At 53.0% G+C, this 17,871-nt stretch overlaps 8 protein-coding genes across 9 annotated transcripts; 3 read left to right on the forward strand and 5 right to left on the reverse strand.

Moving 5' to 3' along the window:
• Nucleotides 1–1,292: 1,292 nt before the first annotated feature.
• On the forward strand, nt 1,293–2,721 carry CKM354_000839400 (uncharacterized protein; the record flags this gene model as incomplete). The annotated part of the gene is made up of 2 exons (XM_044803766.1): nt 1,293–1,347; nt 1,487–2,721. The coding sequence occupies 2 exons, from the start codon at nt 1,293–1,295 to the stop codon at nt 2,719–2,721; spliced, it is 1,290 nt and encodes a 429-aa protein (XP_044659701.1).
• Nucleotides 2,722–3,723: 1,002 nt separating this feature from the next.
• Nucleotides 3,724–4,952, forward strand: CKM354_000839500 (uncharacterized protein; the record flags this gene model as incomplete). 2 transcript variants are annotated; one of them, XM_044803767.1, is made up of 4 exons in its annotated part: nt 3,724–4,156; nt 4,218–4,719; nt 4,772–4,836; nt 4,891–4,952. In XM_044803767.1, the coding sequence occupies 4 exons, from the start codon at nt 3,724–3,726 to the stop codon at nt 4,950–4,952; spliced, it is 1,062 nt and encodes a 353-aa protein (XP_044659702.1). The 2 variants fall into 2 exon arrangements, with proteins under 2 accessions (XP_044659702.1, XP_044659703.1); XM_044803768.1 differs by having other exon boundaries at nt 4,772–4,952.
• A 252-nt stretch (nt 4,953–5,204) lies between these two features.
• Nucleotides 5,205–6,032, reverse strand: CKM354_000839600 (uncharacterized protein; the record flags this gene model as incomplete). Its single annotated transcript, XM_044803769.1, has 1 exon — nt 5,205–6,032. The coding sequence occupies one exon, from the start codon at nt 6,030–6,032 to the stop codon at nt 5,205–5,207; it is 828 nt and encodes a 275-aa protein (XP_044659704.1).
• Nucleotides 6,033–6,314: 282 nt separating this feature from the next.
• CKM354_000839700 (uncharacterized protein) lies at nt 6,315–7,289 on the reverse strand (the record flags this gene model as incomplete). The annotated part of the gene is made up of 1 exon (XM_044803770.1): nt 6,315–7,289. One exon carries the CDS (start codon nt 7,287–7,289, stop codon nt 6,315–6,317), a length of 975 nt encoding a protein of 324 aa, XP_044659705.1.
• Nucleotides 7,290–9,062: 1,773 nt separating this feature from the next.
• CKM354_000839800 (uncharacterized protein) lies at nt 9,063–9,896 on the reverse strand (the record flags this gene model as incomplete). Its single annotated transcript, XM_044803771.1, has 2 exons — nt 9,063–9,751; nt 9,809–9,896. The coding sequence occupies 2 exons, from the start codon at nt 9,894–9,896 to the stop codon at nt 9,063–9,065; spliced, it is 777 nt and encodes a 258-aa protein (XP_044659706.1).
• Nucleotides 9,897–10,619: 723 nt separating this feature from the next.
• On the reverse strand, nt 10,620–12,206 carry CKM354_000839900 (uncharacterized protein; the record flags this gene model as incomplete). Its single annotated transcript, XM_044803772.1, has 1 exon — nt 10,620–12,206. The coding sequence occupies one exon, from the start codon at nt 12,204–12,206 to the stop codon at nt 10,620–10,622; it is 1,587 nt and encodes a 528-aa protein (XP_044659707.1).
• Nucleotides 12,207–12,792: 586 nt separating this feature from the next.
• CKM354_000840000 (uncharacterized protein) lies at nt 12,793–13,629 on the forward strand (the record flags this gene model as incomplete). The annotated part of the gene is made up of 1 exon (XM_044803773.1): nt 12,793–13,629. The coding sequence occupies one exon, from the start codon at nt 12,793–12,795 to the stop codon at nt 13,627–13,629; it is 837 nt and encodes a 278-aa protein (XP_044659708.1).
• Nucleotides 13,630–13,766: 137 nt separating this feature from the next.
• On the reverse strand, nt 13,767–17,361 carry CKM354_000840100 (uncharacterized protein; the record flags this gene model as incomplete). The annotated part of the gene is made up of 2 exons (XM_044803774.1): nt 13,767–16,898; nt 16,954–17,361. 2 exons carry the CDS (start codon nt 17,359–17,361, stop codon nt 13,767–13,769), a joined length of 3,540 nt encoding a protein of 1,179 aa, XP_044659709.1.
• Between the last annotated feature and the right edge of the window lie 510 nt (nt 17,362–17,871).

Consider the following 17,871-nt stretch of genomic DNA (forward strand, 5'->3'; position numbering starts at 1 on the left):
GGTGAGCTCAGCTGGTGCAGCGGCGTTCGCCAGAGTGGTGCAGTGGAGCAGCTGCGAATGCGGGCAGACAAACGACAGGAAGAATGTGCAACCGTGGCTCGCGATGGCAGCGGCGGTGGGCGGAGGGAGAGTTGCAGCGCACGACGACGAAGAAACGGTGCAGTGCAGCGGGTTCGACCGCATCATTTCTGTTGCTCTCACCTGCTGGCTCCGCTGGCTGGACGTCGTGAATTGGTGGAGGGATCAGCCTGCTTCACCATCTGGACAGCTGGGTATATGATGTAATGCTGCAGGAGTGAATGGGCACCATTGATTGATTTTCTTGCACCGGACGCTGCAGCGCGCGCGGCTGGGCAGCAGCAGCAGCACATGCGCGAAGCTTTGTTGCCTGAACTGCTGTGGTGAACAAGCGTGATGGAGAGATGACTGCGTCGCGTGTGAGTCCCGCCGCTCGCAGCCCAGGCCATGTCATGCCCGCCCGCCCTCTGCACTCTGCACACACTGTCGAAACTCTCGCCGCTGCAGACCAGCGCAGCCGCGTGCCACCCACAACCTTGACCTGTTTGCGAGCGCGGACGGAGTTGGGGGGATGAGGCCGTGTTCCGCTCTGCCCGCCCGCCCGTCGTTGGGCGAGATGGGCCTCGTGCGCAGCCTTCACATGAACCAGACATCCTGGTCCGTCATCGCGACGAGTGCGCGCGGACAGCCGAACCAACCTCCTTCCATCACTGCTGCCACTGCACAGTGACGTCTCGGACAATTGCTGCCATCTTGTTTGGCGGCACTTGTCTCTGCCATTCCCGAACATGACCACGCGTTCGATCCGCGACCCCTGGTGAAGACGTGCAGCGCAGCACGTTACATATCCAGGTTGCCCATACCTCGGGAGGTAGCAGCGAGTAGAAACTCTGCCCAATTCCAAACAACGCATCGCATCACTCCCGTCCTTTGCATCAGAGTTCACCGGCAAGTTGACGCGGAGGATGGCGACAAGCATTTTGCTTGACCTGCGACTCAGTTGGCTGGTGTCGCATGACAAGAAAAGTGTGCCTTCGACGTGCGATATCCTCATCTGCCTCTGAGGATCAACAGTGCGTGGCGGAGCTTCACAATGTTGAGTTGCTGCTTTTGATCACCGCACGTGAGTCACGAGGCCTCAGCCTCCATCCAGCAGGTCAAATTCACTGGTAGTGTGAGTGGTGTATTTCCATTGCTTGTCTCGCGACTGCCGTTCAACCAGAGAGGGGCGAAACCGCTTGTCACAGAATCACGATTGACGATTTTTCGTAACCATGCCAAGACGCGGAGCAAAATCAAACGAGTTGTTGGAACTGGACGGGCGAACATGTAAGTGTGGTCGAGATACTCCGGCAGTCTTGACCACAGCTACTGCACCAACACGTCGTGGTCGCAGTTGTGCTGTGGGAACAGCTGAAACACAGTGACGAACCCAAGACACGTACTTACTTGCTGCGCCTGATTCTAGTGGAAGGAGGAGGCCAGCTTCTTCGTATCGCGTTCTGCTTATCAGCACTCACTGGCACCCCAGTCCATATACACGACATAAGAGGAGGCAGAAGCGGTGGCGGCGGATTGAAACCACAACATCTAGCATGTGTCCAATGGCTTGCGCAAGCATGCAATGCTCGTGTCTCCGGCGCAGGCAAGGGAAGCAAGACACTTACCTTCACGCCTGGAACTATCGAGAGTGAACTGCCAGCAGTATTCAAGAAGATGTCCAAGAATGACGATGGCCAATTCTACGAATGTCATCTTGATATCGGCACCGCGGGCAGTACTGGGCTCGCCCTCCAGGCCATACTACCTTTCGTTCTGTTCACGCACCTCCCCACTGAATCTCCCATTTATCTGCGTATAAGTGGAGGCACCAATGTTTCTGGCTCGCCGTCGTACGAATATATCAAGTATGTGCTTCTACCGACATTGAGGTCCATCGGCTTTCCAGAGATCGAATCAGTACTGGCAAAGCGTGGATGGAGCCAGGGCGGTACAAGTATAGGCAACTTCACACTCAAGATTCCTCCTCGGTCGGATATCGCCCTACCCGCATTCAAACATCGACCACAAGATCTCGAAATCAAGCCAATGGAGCCGAGCAATCTCCGTGCAATCTTTATTGGGCCAGCGAGCTGTCATGAGCACTTCCGCAAGGTGCTTCTTCCCGCCGTCTCGCATCACTTTGGAGACTCCATGTTATCCGACATAGGCTCGAAAGCCTCAAACAAGCTCGTCATCGAATGCGAGAATAGTCAGCATGACAAACGAATGTATTTCATACTCGTCGCGACTGTTCCATGCTCAGAAGGCCAAGGTTCATATACAATCGGCAGAGACTGGCTTTACCAGCGCAAAATCTCAAGTCATCAACGAGCAACAACAGAAATGGTCGAGAAGGTTACGAACGATCTTGCAAACGAATGGGCTTCTGGTGCTTGGGTCGATGAGCACATGCGCGACCAATTGGTCATCTTTCAGGCTTTGGCGAAGGGACGATCTGAGGTCTTCGCGGGTTGGGATCTAGATGAGAGTGAGCAATTGAGGGAGCCCAGTCTGCATGCAAGGACAGCTGAATGGGTTGCGAAGCAACTGCTTGGCGTGACGTTCGATGTTGAGGGCAGCTGCGAGGGTGTTGGCTTCGATGGGAGTAGGCGCGATGAGGCGGGACTGGCTGCTGGAGTTGCGGGTCTTGATCTGGGTTGAGCTTAATGTGTACAGGCGAAGTCTCAGGCCTATGAATGTATGGCAACTCCTTGAATGTTCAGGCTCGAGGTGAGGCTTAGTTGCAATCCCCAGCTGCATGCACACTGCACAGCTTCGGGTGGCATTCATCTAGATGGTAGCAATTGTTGCACTCAGCACTTTCATGGTGCCCTCGTACGATCTCAGGTCACAAGATCGCAGATGGAGAGGCCGAGACCGCGGAATCATTGGTGCCCAGTCTATTCTGGTGCTCCTACCGGCATGAAGACCAGCATCTTCGGTCTTCCACATTCGGTGGTACGAGGGTCAGCAGGCAACCTGGTGATGCCGATGCCGATCGCTCGGAGCATCGCCGTCGTTGCTTTGGGTGCCTCCAATGGACTGCAGAGCACAAGCCAGTTCATACGGCGGTTCAAATTCGAGTGCGACTTGAAAATCGTTGCAACGGCATGCAAGTGGTAAATATTTTGGAGAACTTTACAACTCCGCGAAACTTGACGCGTGCCAGCCTAAGCTCGAATGGGGATCCCACCTGTCGGGGCTCGACGGTCCGCACCCTTGTCTCGAAGTCTGTCCCTGCATCGATCTAGCCAAGGCTAGCTCATTGAGGCTCTCGTGAGTAAGCTACGTCAAAGCTCCAGGTGGTCGAGAAAATGTTGAACAGATCAGCGCGCATGCTGTTGAGGGGAGCTCGTTAGTCCGCAGTCGAGTAGGGAAAAGAACCAATCCGTCCAGCGCAGCATCTCCACGCCTTCTCGCTAATCCATCTTATCATACGTTTGCGAAACAGCGGTGGAGCTCGCAGCTCGACTTACATCATATACGGGCGCCCAGTCCCTGGAGTGCGTGTCGACGTCAAGGTGAGCTTCATTTTCTGATCTTTCTGTATTCGCGTACCCACGACTTCTCTTCTCCCTGCCAATAATCAAACTTCTTCACTCTTCACTTCTGTCTCAACATCAGCTGAGAGACTTCATCTAATTCCCACTTGCAGCCGTCAAAATGTTCAAACACAATCTCCTGAGGCAAATCTCAAGAGCTTCCACCACCGCAGCTCGCCCACCAACTGCTGCAGCTCTGACGCGGCAAACTACTCGAGGCATCCGCATCACACCCACTGTCAAGCGGGCAGACGATGCCACAAAGGACAAACATGACGAGTACTCGACTGCGGGAAAGCCTGGTGCTTTCGCCCACGAGGGAGAGTTCTCGCGAACAGATAACACGATTCGTGTAGAATACCCAGAAGAGGACAATCTCCCAAGCTCTCAGCCAGTCCAAGGACGTGGCGGTTTCCACTTCAAGAGAACGCTCGAGTCTTTCAGTTTGGAGGGCCGAACGGGAGTGGTTACCGGTGGAGCTCGAGGTCTTGGTCTCGTCATGAGCCAGGCATTGGTGATCAGTGGCGCCAACATTGCCATTGTTGATTTGAACAGTATGTCAAGATCTGCAAACCAGTCAGCACACGTGCGATACTGACTGATACTTTCCAATAGAGGAGGAAGGCGAGAAGCAAGCGAAGCTTCTCATGGAGACCTTCAGAAAAGAGAACCCAGGTGCGACCGACAAGGACGTACCCAAGGTGACAGCCCATTACTGCGATGTCTCATCACCAGACTCCGTCAACGCCGCCATGGCCGAGATCCTCGAATCCCACGGCCAAGTCGACCACCTCGTCACTTCCGCCGGTTTCACGGAGAACTATGATGCGATCGAGTACCCGCACGATCGCATGCAAAAGCTGTGGGGAGTCAACGTGGATGGTACATACTTGTGGTCCTGCGCTGTTGCGAAGCACTTGATGGCTCGCCAGGCCAAGGGCAGTGTTGTCATGATTGGCAGCATGAGTGGAGCTATTGTCAACGTGCCACAGCCGCAAGCACCATACAACGCGGCGAAGGCCGCTGTGCGACACTTGGCTAGCTCGCTTGCCGTTGAGTGGGCTCATGCTGGTATCCGCGTGAACTGCATTAGCCCTGGATACATGCTTACGGCACTGTGAGTAACGTTTTGACGAATATCGTGAAAACTGAGCTGACATATTGGGTAGCACCAAGAAGATTCTCGACGATAACCCAGAGCTCGCACAGAAGTGGACCAGTTTGATTCCACAGGGTAAGATGGGTCGCCCAGAAGACCTCATGGGCGCTGTCACTTTCCTGCTGTCAGACGCTGCTGGATACGTGACTGGCGCTGATCTCCGTGTCGATGGTGGCTACACTGTCACTTAAGCGACAGCTTGGTGTATCATAATCGGGAAGCGTGGCATCGACAAAATGCATAGCTTGAAGAAAACGATAGAAGAAGGCGAATGTGCGATAGAGAACGGCATGCCAGCAGGCAGGTTGCAATAGGCGTTCGGCGTGTAGCGATATTTGAATTTGAGCTCTCAACGAGCGTATGCTCTATTAGAAAGTTTTGCATCACGCAAAACACAGCAGGTCCACGCCTTCGCACGAGCATGACTGAAAACCCCCATCGAACTAGTAGTACATCCTCGTCGCTCTCACATCAGGATTGACCTCCTCCAACTCCACACTATCCCTCAATCCCTCCATCAACGGCAATATCCCCCTCATATAACTCTCCTCATCAACGAACTCCTTCGGCTCCCTCGCCTCAAGCCAAAATCTCTCTCCAACGCCATCAAACTCCCAGCTCCACCACGTCTTCTCCAAGTTCGGCGACGCCCTATCATACCTTTCCGCATGATCGATTTTCAACATCAACCCCACCAACCGGTTGAACCAAGACCTAAAACTCCCTTTCACCATCGCGTTATTCTTCACGAATACTAGACTTTTAACACCTTGTAGACCTCGTAAAAGTTTGACGACATCGGATGTGTAATCGAACATGTAATGCCATGAACTGGAGCGTTGGAGGATAATTGTTAGGGTTTCAAGTTTGAGGGATTGGATTCCGAAAGGATGGTCGTTCCATTCTGAGAGTTTGCGGAAATGGCGTTTGTCTGCTACGAAAGCTAGAGATCGGATGGAGGAGATTTGTTTGGTGTGGAGTAACGTTGTTAATCGTGAAGGTACATCGCAGAATGGGTTCGAGACCAGGAAGGGAGTGTGGTTGAAGGCTAGGAGGCTTGCGTCTTGGTACCAGGTCCGACAGACGAGGAGTGGTACGAGTTGGTGGCTGGATTTGTAGGTTTCGTCCATGCAAATGTTTCCGGCAGAGGTTTTGGTGAGTGAGCTGGTTTTGGAGTTGGTGCTGAAGACGTATTCGAGAATTGTGGTTCTGATCTCGGCGGGGAGGGCGGAGAAAGTTGAGGTTGGACGTTTGTCCTGTAAGTTGGCCATGCTGGTCGATGGCCTTCTGAACTCGGTTCAAGGTCCGTGAAGCTGATTGTGGGCTGTAGAGCATGCGTAGTGCTAAAGCATACCAAGTCTGCCCCACGCCTCGGACCCTTTGAGCTTTCGAGTTCAAGTCGCCACTGTGGGTGCGGGGCAGGAATAGTCCAATTGAAGTATGCGAACGTGGTCAAAGTATAGAGATAATAAATGCTCCAAGACGTTTCCTATCTATGCGCCTTCCAGCATACCATAGAATCAGACAATACTCTTACAATACTCACCGCGAGCTCAGATCTTCCACTCCTTCAATTCCTCCTCAGTCCACTCCCACAACTGCTTCTCAAGCTCAGGATCGTTACCCTTCTTTGTCGTCGTGCCCTTCTTGGCCACTGGCATGTAGAATGTGCCCGTCTGAACTTGCCGCTCACCATCACCAAGCGGTGCAGTCGCAGCCCATTGCTGGTTCCAGGCACACATCTCAGCTGGAATCATGATGGGGTAGCTCGTCGCGTACACGAACATCTTTTGTGGCAAACTGAGGCCTCCCACCAAGCCAGTTGCGCTTACTCCGGGATGAATCGAAACACTTGTGATCTGTGGATAATGCTTCGCGTACGCGCGTGCGTAAACGAGATTCGCCAGCTTCGACTGAGCATAGCGGATCCAGGGCCCAACTGAACCTTGCATTCCGCAAGGCACAATATCCTCATGCTTGGTTTTCAGCTTTGCAAAATCGATTCCCTTGGGATTGTGTCCTTTGTGTCCGAGTGAGGTGTCCCAGACTACTCGTACATCTCTGCTTTCTGGTCGCTCAGCAGTCTGAAGCAGGAGAGGAGTCAGAAGCTTGACAAGTAATGCGTGACCCATATGGTTGGTGCCAAACTGCAGTTCGTAGCCGTCTTCGGTGAGGCCAGGCGGATGAGCCATGATGCCGGCATTTGCCATGAGAATATCGAGTCGCTGGGTTCTCGAAACCAAATCTTTGGCGGCTTTCTCAATTGACGCGAATGATGCGAGGTCGCATTTGATGAAAGTCACCGACGCGGTTGGACTTGCTGCTTTTGCCAGTCTGATCGTCTCCTCCGCTGATGGCTGCGAGCGTCCAGTGAAGTAGATGTGCGCTGCATCGTGTTTCGCAAACGACACCACTGTCTCACGACCTAGCCCACCAGTTCCACCAGTGATGAGGATGACCTTGCCTGCTAGACTTGGAATCTCCTTCTCGGCGTCGAAGACTGGTTTGCGGAATATGTCGAGCGCCATTGTTTCGGTGTTATTGTCTTTTTGCTGATGAGAATGTGATTGATGTGATGGCAGGCGGGAGTGAACTGGGTTGTCCTGTCTGTACTTGAGAGAGGTATCGACTTCGAATGTGCCGCTCACCTGTCACATCGTGACGCCGAACTTATACCTACAGCTCCTAGTCGCACAGCATTGGGTGCGGTATTCACGAATTGTGCAGATTATGTCACTGCCAGGCAGACACAATCGGCGCTCGAGGATGTTGGACCGATGGCTCTTGCACAAAGAAGAGAGGGAAGCGGCTGTGCGCGTGTTGTCCAATCAACGCTCCTGCCAAGTGGCGAGATGTTCCGGCGTCTGGACTTTGGCCGTGTCTTTCGTCCGGACTGGCCTGGACAACGGACATCACCATCTTACAAGTTCTCGTCCCCCTCCGCTGCCCTAACACCACGGGGCAGGATTCCACAATGCGCAGCTGCGTGCCTCCGAGGGCCCAGATGCCCAAGAACCATGTGACGGACGCCCGACATCATCGATGAATATATGTCGCGGTTCTGCCGTGTCTGGACTCGAGCTCTGCATCTATCTGTTACACGGCACGACGAGAGAGCATCAGTCACGCGTGTGGGCCCGACAATTCGCTTGAGAATTGTCAGTCTCGACTAGGATGCATAGCGAGAGGCGAGTAATGCTCCTCCTTTTACTTGAGTATTGATTCTTTTCCTTTCATTCCAGTCCTCGTACACCACGCAATGAGCTTGCGGCACACTTGAACATGACGATGGACACAGGAACCACGAACATCACCGAACTTCCTGCCGAGGTCAGACTACTGATATATGAGCAAGTCTTGCAAGATGATGCTTCGGTGTCTGTGGAGTGCTTTGAAGATGGCACAATCACGACACGGAGTTCTTGGGCCTTACTATTGGTCTGCCGATTGTTTCGACGTGAACTTGGCCCAATGATGCCGAGACCTTCTTGCGTTCCGTTCCACTTCTCCAATGTGAACAGAGGCTCGGTATGGCAATGGTGCCAACGCATGGGCCCAACAAGACTGAGCCAGATGCGAAGATGGACAATGAGTGGGGCAGGCGTGTGTTTGACTGGGTGGGATGAAGCGTAAGTCGGCAGGCACCTTTGATTGATAGAGCCTGGCTTACATTATCTGCAGCACAAGGAGAATAGGCGAAGCACCGTTGTGCTTTCGATCAGTTACTCTGGACCTGAACTGTGGCTTCGAAGGCCCTGATCATGATGGAGATCATCAAGCAAAGCATTCCGAGAACACGACTCTTGGCTGTTCTCCGCGGAGCTGGTCGAGTCTCAGAGCAGTCGTTGGTGGCTGCTATTGTAGTCGAGGATGCCTGGGCTGTCGCTACTGTACTCAAGTCGTTGCTGTGGGACAGGTATCGAAGATGCAATGGAGTGCTGATGACACGCCGCTTGCGACCACTCAATTACTGGTGAACCTCGTCAACACCATCACACGAAACCTGTCCGAATGTCTGTGCCCGCAAGGCTGTGGCATAGAGGGTTGCAATCAGCACAGAGGCGAGCTGAATCCTGGCGCATCCACGGATCCCTTACTGCAGCTGCTGAGGCTGCGAGACTACAATGAGCGATACCTGGTGGAATGAGTTGAGAACACTCCCATGGTCTGCGTCATGATGGTTCTGAAGGTTTCGTTCATGCTTCTATCTATCTTACAGAAGCGCGCTTTGTCTTGTGAGTGGGACTGGCCTTGACAGTCGCCTCTTTAACACTCTGGCCGTGAGTTGAGCAGAAGCAGACTTACGCAGCCCAAGTCCTGCTGCCCTTCAAGAACTCATCAAACCACGCAACTGCCTGCAAGAAAGCAGCTTCCTTGGCGTATTTCACCTCTGGCTTGCTGGTATCTGCTCGGACTGCAAACCCGTGCTCGACACCACTGTAGAGCGAGATTTGATATGGAATAGTGTGCTCCTTGAGAAGATCCTCAGTCTCCCGCCTCTTCTCAGCTGGGAAGATTTGATCGGTTTCAGCAGCAGCGATGCTGAAAGGACCAGCCAGCGCTTTGATCTCGTCTGCGTCAACGAACGAAGGGTGTGCGACGTAGCCGACATCGACGCCCTTGCCCTTGGCCTGGTACCGAGCAACATACTTAGCTCCAAAGCAATAGCCCACAGCTCCCAGCTTCTTAACACCATATTCCTCCTTGAGAGCCTTGATGACCTTCTCGACGATAGGGTCGACTTGCTTTGGAGTGTGACCACCGCTTGGACCGGACGTCGTGAGCCACTTCATGATGTCGAAGTCGTCTGGTCTGTTGAGCGGGATCGGGTCGCCCTCAAAGAGGTCAGGCATGGCAACAAAGTAGCCATTTGCGGCGAATTGGTCGGCGATGAGCTGGGCGTTGACGAAGTCGTGACCAATCACGTCAGTGAGAATGAGGATTGCGGTGTCGGTCTGCTTCGACTCTGGGTAGGCAAAGTATGTGTCGACTAGACATCGTCTTTATCAGCACGAAGAATGCATTGTTTTCATAGGGAGATCCTTACTGCCACCGGCGTTCTTCTTGGAGCCTGTTGGAGTGCCTTCGTGCTTGACACCAATGGTGCAGCATTTGCCAGGTGGGTTGGAAGCCATTATGAGAAGAGCGTGAAGAATGTGTTGTAATTGTTCGGTTAGTTCTCACGAAGAGGTACAAGAAACAGCTCAGCTCAACAGACGTGGCGCTACCAGCTATTAGTACTCACCCAAAGACCGGAGCTCTAACCACAAAATTCTACTAACCACGCCGTCAAGCCCTGAAGAACTTTGGCTGGCTCGAGATGCTGCAAGCTTCTGTCATCATCGTTGCCGATGGCATGCCCCACCTATGTCTCGAGCCGCCCCTCATTCGCACACGCAAGTCCTTATCCGAGCACAGGCGAGCAACAGCCCACTTCCGACTCTCCAACCAGCTTGCAAATGACAGACGCGTAATCAAGCTTTGCAGTTAAGCTTGAATCCGACGCCATTTGCACGGGTTATGAGTTGATTGAAAAGCACTGCGACGATGTGATCGTGTTATCCATGTTCAATTGGCCATGGAAGTACTGTACCTGTCTGCATCGCGGAATAAAGCTTCGCCAGCGCCGGGGAGTTTATGGACTTTAGCTGTTCTGTTTCCTCGGAATTACCGACACGAGGGCGAGATTTAGCAATGCTGGCGGTGACTTTCCGCTGATACGGTAATGCACTGGATGAGCTCAATCATTCAGAACTGTGTTCGTTGTACATACTATGCTACACATTATGCGGGTGATTAGTCTTACTTCTATCATTAAGTATGGGGTATCATGGTTTCTCGCTGCTCCTGCACGGCTTTCACTTTCCTCGGCAATACTCTTCTATCACCTTGATGAGTCTTGCTCGATGATCTTTTCGCACGTAGACATCTCCATGATCGTGGCCTTGCCACCAGATAGTCTCCAACCCCGAGCCGCGCCATGGCTTCGAAGTGGCCACATCAGTAGGCTCCAACTCCATCGTCTTCCTCCCTTGTCCGTCCTTCGTGATGACAGGATCAGACTTGGTACCATTCTCCAGGTATGCTCGCACTGCCTTCGCATTCAAAATGAGATCGTCCGATGAAATGGAAGCTGTGAATCGCATGCCATGATTCTCGATCAAATGATCAATCTGGTCACGCCAGAGCACGTTCTCAGTCCAGAAGAAGTGACGTCCCAAAGTGTGTGCAATTTGTGGATCTTTGGAGGCAAAGTACCAGAGAAGCCACTCAGGCGCACGTACCGGTGGTCGGCAAGTAAAGTTGTAAGCCACATCGGGCATATGCAGCATGCAAGTGACTGGATCAACGAGCAGTGTGCCGGAGATGCGTGGAGATAGATTCTTGTCGCGAAGGATCTGTGCGCTCAGAATGGTTCCGTATGAATGCGCACCCAGGACAAAGCGGCCTTCACCGAAGTGGTGATTGATGACGGTGGTGAGCTGCGCGAGGAGTTCAGTCCTTGTGGGAATAGATTCTGTCAGGCGGGAGGAGATTTGTAGGACTTCCAACGCGAGGATTCCCACTTGATCGTCCTCACCGCGTCCGTCGTTCAGGTCATGGTTGAGCTCATCCAAAAAGGTCACAGAGGGCAGAAGTCCAATCCCAATGCCGTGGACATACACAACAGGAAGACGAGACTTCGACGTGTGCTCGCGCAAGAAATACGAAAGTTTGGAAGCCACAGAGGTCTTGCGTGTGAGAAATGCCGCAGGTCGCGGTGGGAAGACTGCCAATGCCTTCCAAAACGTTCGCCGGTAGTAGGTGTAGCCTTTGAGGTACAGCAGCAACAGTGTGAAGGTGTCGGCCAGCATGATCAAGCTGTACCACATCAGGCTCCTGGGCTCGATCTCGATGGGATCCAGCGTCAGGCGCAAACTGCGCGCTTTGCCCGGGCCTTTCTGGAATGGTTGCGGCATCATGATTGCCATCTTGTTCATGTACTCCTCAATCTCCGCGTTGTCTCCATCTTTCTCGCTTGCCAGTTCTGCACGCCCTTCCCAAAAACTCCAATCCACAAACTTACGCAGCTCTTCTCTTCCGATGTCTTCGACCCTTGCGCCTCGAAACCATCCACTCAGAAACGAGATCGGATCATGGATCTCTCGCTGGCATTTATTGAACAAGTCCTGTCGTTCCTGGCGCGTCTTGACTGGAGGATGTATCGCTTCCTTCTGTATGTGCCGTTTATACCATAAGAAGAAGATGTAGAACAATGCTTCCGGCAGACATATTCTCCACATCCACGTCCTGTGCAGGTAGTCCTCGAATCCTAGACTCCATGCTGGCCATTGACTCGCGACCAGACTCCAGGCAACATATCCCAAGCAGAACGGCGCGTAAGATTGGAAAAAGGTGATGATGCTGCGAATGATGAATCGGTTGGTCGGGCTGTCCGTAAGCATTTTTCTCTCAAGCATGCGCTGTAAGACTGAGACTGCAATCGCGATCCACCCTACCGCGTGCGCTCTCCTCCAACATTACATATATCGGTGTAAGAAGCATGATGTAGTTGAGCACGTTGCGCCAACGCAGCGTTTCGCGTTTCCGCTAGTATCCGAGGCTGCTGCTTTTAGTGAAATTACCAGGCGGCGAGCAGGGACGACTGGAAGAGCGAGGCTCATCTCGACCAGGTGCGCGGATCGGCTGAGCTGGGGACTTGCCAAGGATCGATCGAGATCTCAACGGATGGTCTACCATGTTGCCATAGATGTGTAGACATCACCTTCAATGTTTCGTGCAAGAAGAGTGTTGTGAATACAAGAGCAGCTTGAATGAGCTCTGTCTCTAAGGTACTTGTGCTACGCCGACGCAATGCTCAATGGCGAAGGATGCAGTCCCCTGCACAACGGTAAGCTGGTGCCTGACAAATGCACCTCCTCCTGCAGTAATAAGGTCGGTACGACGAAGAATAAGGTACAGTCTGACATTTGCCTCACATTCACGATACGACAGCAAACGACAGCAGAACAGCTCTCGACCAGATCGATCATGGCCAGCGCATCTCCCAAGGACAACTCAAGCACAACCTTCCCTCTAGGAACCAACTCGCCCAAAACAAACAAATGCCACCTCCTCTCCCTCCCAGCAGAACTCCGCACCAAAATCTACGAAGAAGCTCTCTCTCCCACCAACACCCTCCACCTAACCTCAACGAAAACCAAACGCCACGCAACACTCCCAATTCTCGCACCATCACTCCTCGCAACAAACCACCAAATCAACCAAGAATGCTCTTCCCTCCTCTACTCCAACAACGAAATCTGCATAATAATCGACGCCCACGACACCTGCTGGCCCATAATATCCGAAACTCGCCTTCCACAATCTGTTCTCGAGAAACTACAACACGTTTTTCTCATTCTAGATTGCACTGCCTCTTTTCGAGCAGATTACGAGGATGTGGATTTTACTGCTTTGGAAGCGTTGAAGAGTCTCAAGACTTTACGTTTGGCTGTTGTTTATGATAGTTCTAGTGGATTGGGAGAAATCTACGAGGAATTCAATCCTTTGACAGAGATTTTGAGCAGAATCCCGGCGAGTACGAGGATTCTGTGTGGCGTCGAAGAAGATAGCCCGCAGGAGAAGTATCTTGCAGCGGCAGTGCGAAAGAAGAAGATGCCAGTGACGCAATGGAGGAATGGGAATGGGAATCTTAGGAACACGTTTGAAGATCGAGCTATCAGTGTTATTGAACAGCAGCCGTTGGAAGCTGCAGTAGTAGCGGTGGAAGAGGACGTGCGTGGCACTAAGCTTGGAGCTCACAGTGATGTGTTCTCTGCATACCGTGCTGATCAAGGAACTGTGACGTTCCGTAGTGCTGTATAAGCTGGGTCTGCCTGCCATTTCAGCAGAGTCATTTGTGTGACTTGCTGCACAGCCGTAACAACATATGGTTCTCCTCCACGACAAACGTCAACGACAACAGCTACCACCCGATGCTTGCAAGTCTACTTGCCGAGAGGTCAATCCAGTAAGCTCTCCTCCTGCGACCAGTCCTTCTTTGCTGGTTGCTTCTCATGACGAAACGTCTCCTTCCACTTTTGGCGCTTCGCTTTGCCTGCTGAAATGCTGCCGGAGCTGGACGAGTCATCAGCTGCGCCATCGAGACCAAGTTTCGGCTTTTGGGTGCTCTGCAAGGCACGGGAGGGCGTGACTGTCGAGGTACTGCCTGAGTCAACGGACAAATTCTCAACATCGGTCTGAATGGCGGCAAGATTGCGTGTCGCCACGCCTGTGTCGTCAATTTCGATCAAAGTCGCCTTTGGCTTCGGAAGCTGCGAATATGGCACATACGCATCGACTGCCTGTTGGTATTCGTTCTGTGCAGCCACTGCAAATGTCTTCCACGACTCGGAATCTCCTGAGCTCGACGTCGCACGCGAACCGTCCGACAATTGCCCAGCCGACGACTTCTTGACTACAGCTGTCAGTTGCGAGCCTGCATTCGCAGTAGGCGGTTCTCGACATTTGGTGCAATTGACAATGCTGTGGTCGAAGGGATGGCATTTGCACGGGCATGGATGGCCGCAGGGAAGTTGATCTTGACAGTCGATTGTGCATCCGCCATTGATCTTCTCCCAGTCCTCTGGTGAGTCGATGATCACTTTGGTCTCGTGTCTTTGGCAATGTATCGGGAAGTGCTCATCGAAACGCTGAGGATGGACCTTGGGAATGTCTTCGGGCCGCGCGACCTCCCGACCGGCCATATGTTGCATCACCTGGGTCCAAGTCTTGGGTTTTCGCAGCTTGCCTCCATCTTGACGCTCGTATCGCTTCTTGGATTTCACTTTAGCGTAAGAGCTCTCGACGTTATGAAGCAGTCTGGCGTTGCCGAAGATGTAGAATCCGCATTGAGCCCGAGAAAGCGCAACACAAACGCGATTGTCGACAGAAAGAAAGCCAATCTGGTAGTTTTCGTTGGATCGTGCCAGACTTAAGAGAACAATCTTGTTCTCCTCACCTTGGTAAGAGTCGACGGTCACGACGGCGAATCTGTAATCTCTCAGGGAGACGCGAGCTCGCAACTCTGCAAGAATTTTCTTGCGCTGGCCGTTGTAGAATGTGAGAATGGTAATATCCTCAGCTTGGACACCGTTGTAGCAGAGGTATTCGACGAATCCCGCAATCATACGTGCTTCATCTTCGTTGTAACAAGACATCATGTCGTCTCGACTCTCTCGCCAAGCATGGGTGAACCAGAATGAGTTCACCCCTCCCATGCCAGGTACACTGGGACGATGCTTAGGGTCGGAGACTGATGGATGGTCTTCGATGAGGTCACCATAGATCGGAGCAAGGATACGACGCACTTCTGGAATCATGCGACGTTGTTTTCGTAGTGTTGAGTATTCGAGCTTGTTGTTGACCATGCGCTCGAACAGCGAAACGTTGAGATACCACGGCTCGTCTTCATGCTCGTTCACATGCGTATGCGGTCGAAGCTGCAGATGATCACCTACAAGAATGAGATGCTGGAGTGACGGCATACAGGCGACCGTGACCGGAGCCTCCAAGGTCTCAGCTGCTTCTTCAATGAGAACGACTCTTGGCTGAAGCGCAGATAGGAGGCCACGGTATTTGCCGAGACCTGTCGTTGTCATGCCAATGATCTTTTGTCTCTTGAGAATGGGCTCGTCCATCTCGAACTGGCCGATCCGACGCTTTCGGGCTTCATCATTCATCTTCTTGGCCAAGTCACGGATACTTGGAAGGATGTACTTCTTCAGGGCAGACTGCAGATATCGATAGACAGCACCTCTGGCGGCCTCCGGAATCTTCCACATATCCTGCTGCTTGAGAAATTCTTCGGCTTTGTGGTCGAGCCCAGGTGCTTTACGGCAGGTAAAGTTGTCTGCGATGTCGTAGTATGGGCCATAGAGTTTGTCAAACTCTTCTTCTTCCTGTGCCGCGTTCTCAGCTTCCTCCTCGCGCAGGCGTTCTTGTTCCAAATCAGCCTCCTCGTGATCAAAACCATGTTCATTGCTGGTCTGCTTGGGGTTCACCGGGATCAATTTCGAGCCGAGCCAGACCGTGAAAGGCGAGTACGTTTCGTTCGAAATGGTTTTGGTGCTTTGCACCCAACGAGACGCGCCCTCTTGAAGCGAGTCGGCCTGCGCCTCCGTCAATATCTTGCAGCTCTCGAGTAGTCGGTGGTCCAAAGGCTTTTTGCCAGGCTGTAATGCTGTGAGCAGCAGAGGAAGCTGCTTCTGTAGCCTGTGTAGGCTTGCACGGGCCTTCGTGTACAATGACCCGGCTGGTGGATTCTCCGAAGTCTCCTTTCGTACGTTGAACAAGACGCGCTTCTTCACCACGTCTTTGTCCTTGCTTCTACCACCAAGGCGCACGAAATCAGTCTCGAACGTGGCAACGTGACGCAAGAACTGGTCGATAGCGTGATTTGTTTGGCATGCCACAAGAATTGGTGGATCGCCAGGTTGCCAATTCTCAAGCATGACCTTGACGGCCTTCACAGAGACGTGTGTCTTGCCAGTTCCTGGAGGACCTTGAACAATCGCGAGGCGCTTGGTTAGTATACGCCGGAGTGCCTCAAGCTGAGAGCTGTCGAGCTGACTCTGCGGATCGTGAGGCCATGAGCTCACAACATCAACGTTTTCGTACGATTTCTCCTTGTTGCCATCGAGCACCGCAGCCAGGTTGAGGTGTGGGTGCTCCGTGATGTACTTCGGGGGCGATATCGTGGGCTGCGCAGAGAGGATGTGTTCCGAGAGCGGGAAGGGCTCACGCATCATGCGCTGCAAAGCAAGTAGAGTGTGGCGGTTCGCCTCGTAGAGTCCTGATTTGTCTTCGATCATCAACCACTCTATAGCTGGGTCGATTTCAAGATCGTCGGCAGATGCAAAGAAAAGGTCCAACTCCGGCGGGTCGAACTTCAGGTATTCTAGTGGCCGTGCTGCAACAGTGGCCACAATGGCCTTGGACTTGAACTTGTCATCCGCCGGCGTAAGCACTACCAGGCCACCAGCAATTAATCGCTTGGACTGCTCCCACAGAATCATCTTGCCAGCACGTCGTGTGCTGAAGGTAATTCTGTGAGCCAGTCCTCGAGTCGAAGCAGTAACTCCGCAGATGTGCACCTTGAAACGCTGTTAGCGGATGTGGTCGAAAGGAGCATCGCAATACAATCCCCACCTTTTCATAGATGCCGATCTTGCCATTGTACGAGTCCTCGACAGCATCGGGGCATATGCGCATTCTTGTGACCGCTTCGCGGAGGCCGCGAATGGCATCTTCGCGGTAAAGCTCGTACTGCGTAGACAAGTATTCCTCCTTCGATTCCCACGCGCCAAATGGTCGGTTCGGCTCGAGTTCAACGACATCAGAGGATGAGTTGTTGTCGTCGTCGTGATCCATGACTTCTGCTGAGGTCGGCAGTTCCGGCTTGGACAACCAACCAGGCCCATGGACTGATTTCTCGAAGTACTTCGCAACGCGAGGATTCAGTTTGAACGGCATGATGCGCTCAGCTGCCGCGTCGTCGGGCGCCGGGGCTTGCTTCTTAGGGCGCTTGGAGAAGCGCTCCTCCAGATGCTCGTTCATGACGCCTGCAAGGAGAAATCGATGTCAATGAGCATGCCTTCAAGTGCTGATGTATATGTTGGTGCTGTCGAATTTGGACGTGGTCACGAGGCGGGGCGCCGGCATTGGCTGCCTGTGCAGACGCGTTTGGAAGGAAGGTGCTACGAAGGGGGCACTGACCGGGTGGAAGGCGCTCTCGGCACGAACGCTGCCAGATGCACTGAGGGTTCGGTGCCCTTGGCGGCGTGGTAGGCGAAAGACAGATGGAGACAGGCTTGTGAGGTTGTGGTCGTCCAAGTTGGACTGAGCAGACCGCCCGCGAGCAAGCGGCCAGACGCTGTAGCTTGTGTTGTCGAAGCTGTAGACAAACATGCAAGCAAACGCACTTCGCGCATCGGCTTCACGCTGCCCTGTCGCGTTGGGCGTGCTTTGGCAAATTCCAGCCATTGTGGACGACTGCTGCTGTTTGATGAGGGCGGGTAAGTGGCTTTGCACAGAATGGAAGCTCAGAATCAAAGATGTCAATTGGTG

Source organism: Cercospora kikuchii (assembly GCF_019650295.1).
Source record: "Cercospora kikuchii DNA, contig_00005, whole genome shotgun sequence".
In the NCBI taxonomy this organism is placed as follows: Eukaryota; Fungi; Ascomycota; class Dothideomycetes; order Mycosphaerellales; family Mycosphaerellaceae; genus Cercospora; species Cercospora kikuchii.